A 13,463-nucleotide genomic window follows, 5' to 3' on the forward strand; every position below is an offset into this window, starting at 1 on the left:
AAGTCAAAGGAGTATTGCTACCAAGTCTTGTGGAATAAGAGTATGTTTCCTGACTACTGCTGGATGCTGTACTGTGACAATCCAGACACAACATTCACATGAAAATGATAAAAACAGTGGTAGCTGACTAACCCTTTCCATATATCATTTTGTGGTTGTTTAAACATGCACTAAGTATTTTAAAAAATGTACTTCAGTAGTGCTTTTGTTAAAAATACTTGCAAGCACACTGTAGCTAACATCACTCAAATAACATCATAACATCAAAACATAAATTTGACGTTACTGGAAAAACTGAAAGCAGATCTGAAATCAGTGTATACCTGAATTAAAAAAGTGTGTTTTTTGTTTTATGAGGACCTTCTGATAGGCTGCCTAAAAAAATGTCTTTATACAAAAAAAGCGCTACTTATGCACTCTAAATCTCCAAGAACATAAAGTTGTCCATTTCCTAAACTTGTTTTTATTTCTTGAATAGTGTGAGGCAGGGTTTGATCACCTACTTGTTATTAGCTGTTTAAGGCAATGCCAAAATTTGACTTCAGACTTTGCCTTTAACTGGCTTTTCGGTGAACTGAGCCCATAAATAACTCTTTTTGCGATCAATAAAGTGATTGAATGTCTATGCCCATGCAACAACAGGCGAATCAAGTAGTCATACATTGCAGCTTACTACCAGCCATTTCCACCTCATTTTGCTGGTAAGACATTTTAGCTTCATGGATTGTTTGCTGGAAGCAGCAAGTGGAGCTTCACCTTGTTATGTGTAAGTGTCTCCTAATAATTTTACTCTGTATGTGAGAGATAGAGAGCCCTATTGTTCACTGATACTTTTTTTTTTACAAGGTAATTTTGTGAGCCTGCCTGAAAGTAGATGCAAATAAAGGAACACACTTTTAATAACTTTGTGTTTTTCTCTAAAAAAAGATTTTACATCCCAACAACTGTCATCTCCTGACTAATGAGCGCTTCCTATTAGCTAACAAGGCATTTGCACTGGACCAGTTGGTTGGCAGTTGTCTGGCATAGAGCTACATAGGCAAACCAGAAGCAGGAATCTTATGGAAGCAGTTTTTGGACAGGAATTCTGTGTGTAAATGTTTAAAATGCCTCTTGCCACCTGACATATGCACATAAATAAGCTCTGTTTATCAAATACTCTAATAGCAGCTTTTGTATTTATGAAGTATTGAAAGAGTAGTTGCAGGCTTCATTTAAAAATAAAATACAAAAAGTTCCCAACCCCTGTACTAGCTAGCCTGTGAAAAAAATAGTTTTAACAGTATTCATGAATTAAACACTTGCCTTTCAATCTTCACATAACATCAGTTCCTGCAAACTTGCATATGGTAAACTAAATGAAGTTGTTCATATGTTACCCTGTATTACCTCAGTAGTTAGTGTTTATTGGCTGTCAGGGGTAAGAGGATGTCATGGTTGCCTTAGACAGGTTTATGTCTATGGGGAAACGGGTAACTAATACTAATGGCTCTGGTATATGAGAAATAGTAATTAAGCATGGTTTTTCAAACTGTCTGAGGGGGAACTTTTTGTATGTAGTAAGTTAAGCTGTAGCCTTGGGACAGGCGAATGCACTTAGCTTCTGACTAAGAGGAACCATGCCAATACGGACAACACAAATTAAATATAATGGCAGACATGAATATAAAGGCACATGCAGGACTTTATTAAAAGGAAAAAAAAAACTGTAAACATGGACAGATGAGGTCTTAAGTGTGCCTAGCCTTCTATGCTACTTTAATGCTTTTTGACCACAGTTCAGCAAGAAAACTAACCACATACCATGTGCTCTGACTACCTACTGAATTTCTCTGTTCTATTAAATTGATCACAAACCTAAAACTTTACCTGTCAGAACCCTATTTGATAATAGCGGGCCAAGAACAACTTTCATTAAATAGAAATTGATACAACTGTACTTGCCTGTAGCTCCGAATCCACCTGTTGTTTTGCCATCCACTTTTCACTAAAGGTAACCATTGCTTATGCACTTATTATATTTATTATGATATGCTTAGTCAGAAATTAACATAGTTTCTGAAATGTTTTCTGTAAGTGTGGCAAATTGTATTTAGCTGAAATCATTCTGGAATTCTGTTTTTTTTTTTTATTTATTGGAAAGAATGCTAACGAATGCACAGATTAACCTTTACATTAACCTTTTTTTTTTTTTTTTTAGTTTCTCCTTGGAAAAAGAAATCTGGTAAGCATATTTTCATCGGCTTTTTCTGCAAACAAATATATTACTATAAATATATGTAAACCTGGAATTTTCCTTCTTAGACAGGTATCCACATTGGAAGAAATACTTCTCCAATGACACCAATGTACACTGACCACAATGTAACAATGTTTTCTCCACTTGTATCACTGATATATAGGGGGCACTCCATAAACCTTTCATTGTTGCACAACAACTAAAACTTTTCAATGCCTAATATTTTGTGGGTATGAAGACTGTGGCAAATGTGTGCTTTGTATACAGTCAGTGGGTTCAAGTTTTGCTTACCTGTATCCATTAGTGGAGTGTCGCCACACCAATAGGTCACTGCAGCACACATAACACACCATTTCATTGTTCTCAGTGCTCATGAGTGGTGCCAAGGGATATAGCGCACGATTCTGGCTGAAAGCACAAATGTGTGGGAACTAAATTGCTTGGAGGGAGGAGGGTTGTTCTCCCTATGGTAACGATTTTGGTACTTGGCAGTTTGAGATCTCCTGACTGGAATTTTATTTGGTCTCCCAAATTGTGCGGTAAGCAGAAGTTGATGTTTTGGTTAAAGCAGGGAAGTGTTAGACCATCCTGACAAGTTTGTATTGTTGTCTGCTAAAGAAGAGAGAAAACAGTGATAGAAGATTAGATAGATAGATAGATAGATAGATAGATAGATAGATAGATAGATAGTAATTGGTTTGCTGCTATACCTTTTACTCTCCAATCACAAGCTGGAGAGGGGCAATGCCTGTAGGTGTTACCTACACCAGCAGACAAATATCAGGTATTCTGCCTTGTCAGACATCACTGTTCTTTGTGGTAGAGCTGTGTAAAGAACTAAATGCACTGAAATACTAACCCTTTGGCATGTAAAGCAGACACCATTTATGTATATCATCAGTTACTACGCTGTTTGCCTGGAGCTCAGCTTTAACAATCCTGGTAAAGTGTGATGTAGAACTTCCCCCTTTCCTTCCTAAAATGTTTGGAATCATATCTGTACTACAGTTTTCTGTTGCCTTTTTTGGCTGCACAAGAAGGTGACTGCAGAAATGAACAGTGGGGTCTCTTTCACAGCTAGACTGTCAAACACAAGTCATTCAGTTGACTGAATGGCTTCCTCAATCGGGCATTCATGGCTGTTTTCTGCTACTGAGACGAGCAATCTTGTTATGTGCTATTTCACAACGGAAAATAGCCACACTCCTGTGCAGCACGTGGGCTGAACGCTGAGCTGTAACTGAATGAAGCAAATAAATAATTTATCATTCCGTGTTTGTACTCCTTTCCCACTTTCCTCTCTTAAAGAATGTGCATTAGAAGAGAACCTTAGAGGAAATACAAGATTAAGTATTAAGCAAGTAAGCCCCAGAGAATTACGGTTTGGGAAGGACTTCTTGGCATGAAGAATTGCATGTGGACTTTTATGGCCCAGAGGAGATAAGTGATGAGGAAAGGTACCATTTTTTTTAGCACCTGTGGTGTTAAGATGTAGCTGGGATTAGAGCAATGTATTGAAACTGTAAAGCTGGCCAGTAAGTCTAGCTGTGTCGTTGTTTTCTTTTTTCATTTCAAACAACTCCAAGTTAACATAAATCAATATCCACTAAAGATGTTTCTAGTTTTGCTTAACCAGTCTTGCCAGTTAGCACAACTAAATTAGTCACTTTGTTTTCTTTAATGCTGCTAAAAATAACAACCTTTAGATAGATGATAGAGCAAGAAAGATAAGTAGAAAGATAAGTATCACTCTGCACAGTAGAATACCATTGACTATGATCACCCATTATTATATCTTTGCACAGCAATGATTGACTCTGTTGTACTCTTCTGGCATAAGCGTTGTTTTCACACATACAGAAAGCTAAAACGTATACAATTTTAGATAATTATGCTATTATTATGTAATAGTTTTTAGTGAATGATCTTTCCATGTATGCCTGAAGATTGGCTTCAACTCGCATCTTTTAACATATTTTTAGGGGTGGATGATAAATCAAAAATTTCCAGGACTATCAATCCAAATTTATCTACCAGCCTGAGATAGATTTATAAAAAATTAGACTGTTTAGGAAATTTGAACATTCACGACAAATAGATAATTATTTAACTTGGAAAAAAACAATTTATAAGTTATACACAGTATGCAAAGAGCTAAATGGGTGTCATAATAAAACTGGTTCACTTACCTAATAAGGTAAATGGCTTTATCTCCTTCCAAGTAGTCTCCTGCTGCATGGATACACTGGTCCCAGTGTGATTGTAATGAGCACCCCTAGAATTAATTTTCCATGATGTCCTTTATTGTGTCCTGTAATATTGCCTTTTTCTTCCACAGTTTCAAATTATTTCCCCTTGAGGTTCATTTTCATTTTTGGAAACAAAAAAGAAACTTACAGGGGGCTTGGTCAGGTTATTAAGGGGAGTGAGGAATAACAGTGGATTTTGTGGATGTCAAAATCACAAACGAGTTGAGGATGCACTGGTGCGTTGTCATGATCCAGGATCCAAAATTTTCTTTATCACATCCTGGGATGTTTCTGCTGTGCCTGTTCTGTAGGGCGCTGCATAACATTGCAGTAGAACAGACCAGTTATTGATTGCCCTTGTGATACAAATTCTTTGTGGATAAGCCCATTAATGTAAAAAAAAAAAAGAAAAAGAAAAAAGATCAACATGGGTTTGTGTCATTTCGAGTAATTATTTGTGAAATTAAGTCACATCTTCACATTGTTGTCTGAACAGTGTGCACACTTTGCAGTATTAAATCTGATGCAACGATGAAAAACCTAAATACTTAAGTACCTACCTAAGTAAGTAAGCTTACAAATGTAAGCTGGCTCCCAATATGTATTAACAACCTTAGTTTTTTATTTTGAGTGAACTGAAAGCTACCAACAAGCACCGAAACCAAGGAAGCCACTCCCATGATCTCCGCAAAGCCAATTGATGTGCAGGCAAAGCACTAGAAATGATGGGGCATGTAGCTCCTATGAGGGTGGTCATGTGACCATTTTCTTAATGATTGGTTGATGATTGGTAGGCAGCAATAAGTAAATAATCTGGGCTACTTGATTTTAGGTAAGCTGAGTACCTTTTTTTAATATTATTTGAATACTTTAATTAATCTTTCACTGTATATTCAGCTGCAACATCATAACTCAGTAATTAAATATTGAGTTTTGTTCTTTTTAGATTATGAACCAACTCAGAATACAGAGAAGAAAAGAACGGTGTACCAAATGGCACTAAGTAAGGGCTGATTCTCATAATGCTTCAGTTTGTCATTTGTTGGTAAGATAGAAAGCAATAGTTTAATTTAAAAAAAATGTTTAATTTCATTTCAACACATTTCTGTCAATGGATAGCCTGAAACACTGATAATATGTTAGGTGTATGTTTTTTATTATACAAAGTGCGAATTTTGTTTTAAGTAGCATTTTTTTCTCTGTTGTCTTGGCTGGCAAAAAAGAAAAAAAAAGTTCTTTATCTTGTCTATGGACCCAGTCATATATAAACTTCAGAAATCTTAACATGCCTAAATTTACTACTGTTTGTAAATACTAAAAATGTGTGCTGATCCAGGCCCTCACAGATCCTGTGCTAGAAGAAATGTCCAGCAATAATTGAGATCGGGTTTGATTCCAGGTAACAATGGGCCTGATTTATTAAAGCTCTCCAAAGCTGGAGAAGATACACTTTTATCAGTGAACCTGGGTGATTCAGCAAACCTGGATGGATCTTGTCCTGAATTGAAAGCATACCAGATAACACATTTATTTTATTAGATCCATTGCAGGTTTGCTGTACCACCCATGTTCACTGATGAAAGTGTATCGTTTACAGCCTTGGAGAGCTTTAATAAATTTAGGTACAGTGTGTTAAGTTCTTAACTTTTGTAACCTTTAGAGCAGAGTTTCTCAACCAAGGTTTTATGGAACCCTATGGTTTCTCTAAAGATTGCTAGGGGTTGCTTCAGCAATGAGCTATTTGTGACTATCAGGTCAGTGTATCCAATGATCTCCTTGGCTATCTGTAAGGGTGACATTCTTCCCAAAAGGCCAGCGATATAGAAGGCATTCTTCCCACTGGCTACTAACATACTGTGAGCTGTGGATATAGTAATTATAACAGGGGTTTCTTGAAGACCAGAAAGTTATTTCAAGGGGTTCCCCCATGTTAAAAAGGTCTAGAAACACTGGTTTAGAGTTTGCAGATACAATAGCATTCAAAGCCTCACCTAGTAAATGCACTTTTTACTTAAGCAGGATCACATCAACTTGTGTTGATTCTGCAACATTGAAAATTTCATGATATTCTCTATATACACATTTGTGTGCTGATTTCATTTATTTCCTTTTCTTTTTTTAAGAAATATATTTGCTATAAAATTTTGTAAATGAAAGCAGCATTTCAAGGTCTTTGATTCGCCTAAAAACAAGCCTCCTGTGCCTATTTATTCTGGCCTTTGAGATATTGATACATGCAGGAGAGGCAGTAGCAGTGGCAAAATGATGCCCCCTTCACAGAAAAAAGTAAGTTATTTCGAATTAGAAATTAAAAATTGTAGATACAATAGGGAAGGGTTAACTCTTGTTTCAATTTTTATTGTTGTCTTTGTCACTGCTGGGAGGTATTTATTCATTTACTGTTCAGATAACACCATGTTAACACACCTGTTATCAGAACTTTCAACTGTGACAAGGAGTGAGGAGAAATCTACTCAAATCTAGTTGGGACATAGGCAACAGTAAAAGGCTAACAGGGGTTTTTACTCTTCCATGCAAAGGTATTTTTTTTTATTTCTGTGTCTTTTATATAGTTTTCTCCTAACTTCCTTCCCAATAAAAGGGGAACAGAAAGTTAAGTGAAATCTCCTCAATGGGGATACAATTTAGCCCAAAATGGTTACCAGCCAGAGCAGCTTTAGCTATCACCTTCAGTGCTTCTTTGCTACTACACACAATTTCTATATAGCTAATATATTCCCTGACTGGTTCCTTAAAGGAGTTGTACATCCTAAAATAGTACAACTGACCCCTCTACACCACTACCTTGTGAAACCTTCTACCTTGTGTCCAGGATTAGATAGACAAACTCAAACTCAACCCTGCATAGTCTTTAGCATAAAAACCCTAACATATGGCTTCTTTCCTTTTTTAAAGGCAAATTTTGTTTTATTTTTATTACTTCCTAGGCTTGTAAGTGAATTGGTAAAGTATGCTTTAAAAAGATGTCTGAACTAAAAATTGTTCTTTCTGCTTAACTTATGCACACATGAAGTTGTTCAGCACTATGTCCCTAAGATATCCTTCTGATGCACTTTATTGCTTAACATGACTTTCATTGATTTTTCTTTCCTTCCCATGCAGACAAACTGGATGAAATTCTGGCAGCAGCCCAGCAAACTATCAGTGTGAATGAGAGCTCTAGCCCGGGCACACTGGCATCCCTTGGAACATCACGGAGTTCAGGAAAGAGCTTCTTCTCCTCTGAGGTACAAAACTAACTCTATCATAGTAATACATTTGGGTTGGGGCTTTAAATTACTTCTATATGATGCATTGTTATTTGTTGAATACAAAATACCTGAGCACCTCAAGTGCATGTTTTAGCAGTCACAGTTTACCCCCTAAATTAATGTTGACACTCAATATTCAAAAAGTTTTCTTTTAACAATCAAAAGGACCTTTTTCGTATTTTAACCTAATACTGTTAGTTACTGTATATCTAATTACCTTACTTTTTCATGACTCTTCACTTGCTGTGTATTTCTTAGATATTCTTGCCAAATGATGTTTTTTCCATTTTGACATTTGTCATGGAGGAGTTGGACACAAATGGAAAAAAATCACTATGACCAATAAAAGCTTTCTAAATGGACTGCTAGGTTGCAAGTCATTTACAGTGTAGTTCATATAACACAATTGTCAGATCAAGGCAATGGAAGGTATAGAGTCAAACATATAATGAAATCCTGAAGGAACTTTACATTTAAATATTTAGTTGTATAAAATTACAACTTTCTAAAATATTGTTTAAACATGTAATGCATGAACTGGAACTGGGGCTACATTTTGCTGTTTGGAATTTGAACTCCTTCTTATGTCCTAAATCTATGTTGTAACAGTGTTCTATCATGCTCAAGACAAATCAATGACCAGTTGGATTTTTTTAGCTACAATTTTATATGGCATCTCTGGCCTAAAGTATTTAAACGCAATCAAAATTATCATATACGTTTTAATACAATAATTAAACGCAGGATATTGTTAAACTATTTTTTTTTTTCAAAATGTTTTTATTAAATTTTTCAAATATACAAAGATAAGTAAACAAGCAAAACCAGTAGGGTAACATGACACAAAGAGGGGGGTGAGGGAGAAACACTTATAACATAAAACAAAAAATCAGCCAGTGGAGTCCATAAATAAAACTATGGATTATGAGTCAGAAATATTAGTGATGTACCAAGTAGAATATCTGAATGGTTCAAGAATTGACGTGCATTCTGAGCTGGTGAATGCGTAGATTAAAAAGCGGTACCATTGCTGCCAAAAGCGGGTGATCAGGGAGTCTCCTTGTAATTGAGCATCCAGCATTTCTCTATGAAACAAAGCCTTGAGAGATGAGAGGACTTGTTCCGAGGACGGTGGAAGAGGTTGTATCCATTGACGCATAATTGCACGTCTTGCTGCCAACAAACAAACATCTATCCATTTCCGCACTGAATGTGGTATATTGTCCAGAGCTACACCTTCCCAGGAGCCAAACAATAACAAAGAGGGTGTTTGTGAAATTGAACAGCCGGTCACATTAGAAATTAACATTGAAATGCCCTGCCAAAAGTTTGGTAATGTTAGGACAAGACCATAAACGGTGTGACAGAGAAGCATTACCACAATTACATTTAGGACATTGAAGATGCTATTGAATGGATTGTGGGGTAGAGATGGAGGGTCGAAACACCTTATAGGCCCTATGTAACAACATAAATTGAGATTCCCTCCAAATCTCATTTACTATGCTCTGCCGAACTGTTTGATAACCTTCTATAACAATATCCACTATGTCCGGGTCCGGGAAGTCTTTTTGCCACAATTTCACATTAGAAACTGATAAGGGTTTAACAAACGTAGGCAGAAGATATGCATATATGTTTGAAATATTAGGAGGTGATAGGGATAACAACTTGTCAAAACCATTGGGACGAAAGACATCCACATAATGTAATACTAATGATTTAAGGTAAGACATAACCTGATTATAATATAATGGGTGAAGTGCCCATTGGGGGATACTATAGGTAGTCTGCAGCTCTGCCAATGATAATTTGGTTAGATCCTCCGTACGGAAGAGATCTTTCAAGTATAGTAGACCTTTATTTTTCCACAATTGGAAAGCTGCATGCTCTTGCGCCTGTGGAAACATAGGGTTCCCACAAATGGGCAAATATGGAGACAGACGGGCTGGTAACTTAAAACGTTGTCTAACCACCTTCCATGCGACCACAGTATCTCTGATTAATATATTGTGACGCAAAGGAGCTGGAATCCCTGAAAATTTACAGTGTAACAAAGCACAAGGGTCCCATGGGTACGACATAGCAGTCTCCAGGTACACATTGGAATAGCAGGATGTCCCCTTGAGCCAGTCTGCCACGTGCCATAACAGACAAGCCAAGTTATAAAGTCGAACATTAGGAAAGCCTACACCCCCTGCTGTTTTAGGTAGATACAATTTGGACAAAGAGATCCTTGGGCGCCTACTGGACCAGAGAAATTTTGTGAAGGCCTTATTTAACGTATTGATGTCTGCGTGGGTCAGCAACAAAGGTAATGTCTGCATAGGATAAAGTAATTTGGAGAAAGACATCATTTTCACTAGGTGACAGCGGCCGAGAAATGACAACGGCAATTTTTCCCACATTTTCAACTCCTTTTGTATTTTAGCTAACAGAGGCGGGTAATTTAACGTATATAGTGAGGACGGCAAACGACCAGTGCGTAGTTCAAGATATACTATAGAGTGTGCCGCCACTTTAAATGGCACATGTGTCCTCCATTTTTCTGCCATTGTCGAAGATCTGGCCAGGGACAGTATCTCACTTTTGTCAAAATTTATTGTAAGCCCAGAAAAACTTTCATAAGTGTCAAATATCTGCTGGATGATGCGACTATCTTGTCTGGGGTTAGAGGTGAAAAGTAAAATGTGATCCCCAAAAAAAGCGGAACGCAGTTCGGCATTATGAACCTCTATGCCATGGAGAAGAGGGATACTATCTAAATGCCTAATTAACGGTTCCATCGCGAGATTGAACAAAAGGGGGGATAAAGGGCATCCCTGCCTTGTTCCTCTCTTGAGGGCAAATGGGGGGGACAAAAATCCAGGCGTATGTATATTCGCTATCGGAGAGGCATACATGGCCTCAAGTAATTTGAGGAATGGGCCTCGAAGACCAATATGATTAAGTACCGTAAACAACCATGGTATATCAACTGTATCAAACGCCTTGTGTGCATCAATTGTGAATATGGCCAAATCTAAATCAGGTTGACTTTTAGCTGTCTCTAATTCCACCAATACCTTTCTAATATTAGTTACTGCAGCCCTGCCCTGGACAAATCCCACTTGTGAGGGGGAGATAAGAGATGGTAGTACTTGAGCCAGTCTATCTGCAAGAATCTTGGATAAAATTTTAGCATCAATGTTTATCAGGGAAATAGGGCGGTATGAATCCGGATCACAAGGACTTTTATCCTTTTTCAAGAGAAGCTTTATATAAGCCTCCTGTCTAGAATGAAAAAATATTCCCTTATCCCATAAAGTAGAATATAGTGCGTACAAATCATCCACCACCTCAGCTCCGAATTTATAAAATTCGGCGGTGAATCCATCAGGACCAGGGGCTTTCCCATTTTTTAGATTGTTAATAGTCCTCAAAATCTGTTCTTTAGTAATGGGGGCATTCAATAAATCTATATCGGTATGCTGCAATGAAGGTAAATCAATGCATGATAAAAACGCAATCCCAGCCTGCACGTCTTTCCCTGGAGATGAATATAAATTTTGATAATATTGGGCCAAACAGTGATTCACCTCCTTGGGAGAGGTAACCATAACACCCGTAGGGGAGCGCAATTGTGAAATATACGTTGGCTTGTAGCCTGCCCGTACCAGATTGGCTAACATTTTGCCTGATTTGTTGCCATATTTATGAAATTCCAATGATTTATATTTAGATTTCAGTTGCTCATATTGGTGGAGTTGGGAATCAAAATTACACTTGGCTGCATACCAGGTTTGTTTGTTATTTGGGGTGGGGTCATCAGTCAGTGCCTGTTGTGCTGTCCTGAGTTCGGTTTGTGCCAAGAGAAATTGAGACAACCTCTCCCTTTTCCTTTTGGATACAAAGGAGATAATTTTACCTCTCAGGTAGGCCTTACCAGCTTCCCAAAATAGTATTGGCTCAGTCCTGTGAGCAGCATTAAATTGAGCATATTCAAGCCACGCGGACGTCAACACTCCCTGGAATTCGGGATCTTTAATCAAATAAGAGGGGAAGCGCCAAGGTACATAATCTCCCCTAGGGTACTGATCTCTTATAATAATAGAGATTGGGGAGTGGTCTGAGATTACCATAGTATGTATCTCAGATGATTCAATTCTATACAGAATATCATCAGTGCAGAATAAATAATCCAAACGGGCTTGGGCGACATGGGCTTGAGAAATAAAAGTATATTGGCGGTCTATAGGATGGAATTGACGCCAAATATCATTTAATGGCATGGCAGTAACAAAATCTGCCAAAACTGAGTGGGTTGGTGGTGTCGCATTACTCCTAGTGGTGCCAGAGCACCTATCCTCTGAGGGCATCATAACCGAATTAAAGTCACCCCCTAGAATTTTGTATGAGGTGGGGTCCTGTGCTAACCAGCTGGATACTTCCTGAAAAAAGGATTGAGATGGGGAGTTAGGGGCATATATATTATATAAAGAGATTTCATGATCATGAAGTTGTACAATTACTTTCAAAATACGGCCAGCAGAGTCACATTGCACCGTTTTAACCTTGCCCTTAAAAGATCTATGTATCAGCGTCACTACCCCAGCTTTTCTATCCGCAGAGGGGGAGCCATAAACCTCCCCGACCCATAATTTTTTCATCCGATGAATATCGTTATCTCCTAAGTGCGTTTCTTGTAACAGCGCAATGTCTGCTCCCAGCCTCTTTAAATGACGGAGAACAGACATGCGCTTGTTAGGGGAAGCGTAACCCTTTAAAATTCCATGCAATTGTCAGCATAAAATATATAAACAAGGATCATATGCATTCCGATTATACCTTTTGTAAAACAGCAACCACAGTACCAATACATCAGGTGAGTAGGGTCGTGATGCATGAGCACCTTCACCAATGCCAGAGATAGGTAACACATCCAGAATATCAATACTACAAGTAATAATCCACTCAACAAGAACATAATAGACACAATGTCTGCGTAACCTGAGAGGGTAAGTGTTTCCAAAAATAACAAGAATCAAACAAGAGGGGATGAACAAGACAACACATGAGGGAAGACAAGACATTATATGAGGATGTCCTTCCTTTTTTCCTCGCAAAACAAAAATAAATGGTCCAAGTCAACAACATTGGTGAGAACAACATAATATCACCAGAGGTCGGCTCACACCTCCTTTAGCGGGAATCTAGATAAAGTAGTTTCAAAAGAAACATAGCAAAAAGGCACTTAAAGATATGGAATATGACTTGCAGGCTTATCGTTCTCTGGGCGGCGGCTCAGAACATTGCGTATCCCGGATCCTTTTAGCAGATGATAGACCAGAGTGCCTAGATGGTTTCGGGGAGAACACTGGAAGCAAGGAACGTCCCATCGTGCGTGGAGGAGAAGAAGTAGATGTATCCGATGGAGTGGAGGGCGTATCAGAAAATAAGGTATGTACCATACTCTCTGCCTCCTCTGCTGAGGTAAAGGAATACTTGCTTCCCCGGTCTTCAGAGAAATGGAGAACCGCTGGATAGGCCAGAGTAAAGCGGATTTTATGTCGGTATAGGATGGAGCAAACCTGTTGAAAGTTGCGCCGTTTGCGGGACACCTCCGCAGAATAATCAGCAAATATGAGCAAAGAGACTCCTTCCAATTGGAGATTGCGTTGATTGCGGAAAGCTTGCAGTATGCGGGTTCTATCGGTGAAATGG

The 13,463-nt window shown here is 38.1% G+C and overlaps 1 protein-coding gene across 1 annotated transcript in view; it reads left to right on the forward strand.

Annotated features, from left to right (window-relative positions):
• Window positions 1–13,463, forward strand: part of SHANK1 (SH3 and multiple ankyrin repeat domains 1) — a 168,087-nt gene that overhangs the window by 130,553 nt on the left and 24,071 nt on the right. The window contains exons 15-17 of the mRNA XM_072425275.1: window positions 2,163–2,224; window positions 5,435–5,491; window positions 7,612–7,736. Coding sequence (XP_072281376.1) covers window positions 2,163–2,224; window positions 5,435–5,491; window positions 7,612–7,736 — 244 coding nt within the window. The remainder of the gene's footprint in view (window positions 1–2,162; window positions 2,225–5,434; window positions 5,492–7,611; window positions 7,737–13,463) is intronic.

This window comes from Pyxicephalus adspersus, chromosome 11 (genome assembly GCF_032062135.1).
Source record: "Pyxicephalus adspersus chromosome 11, UCB_Pads_2.0, whole genome shotgun sequence".
Classification (NCBI taxonomy): Eukaryota; Metazoa; Chordata; class Amphibia; order Anura; family Pyxicephalidae; genus Pyxicephalus; species Pyxicephalus adspersus.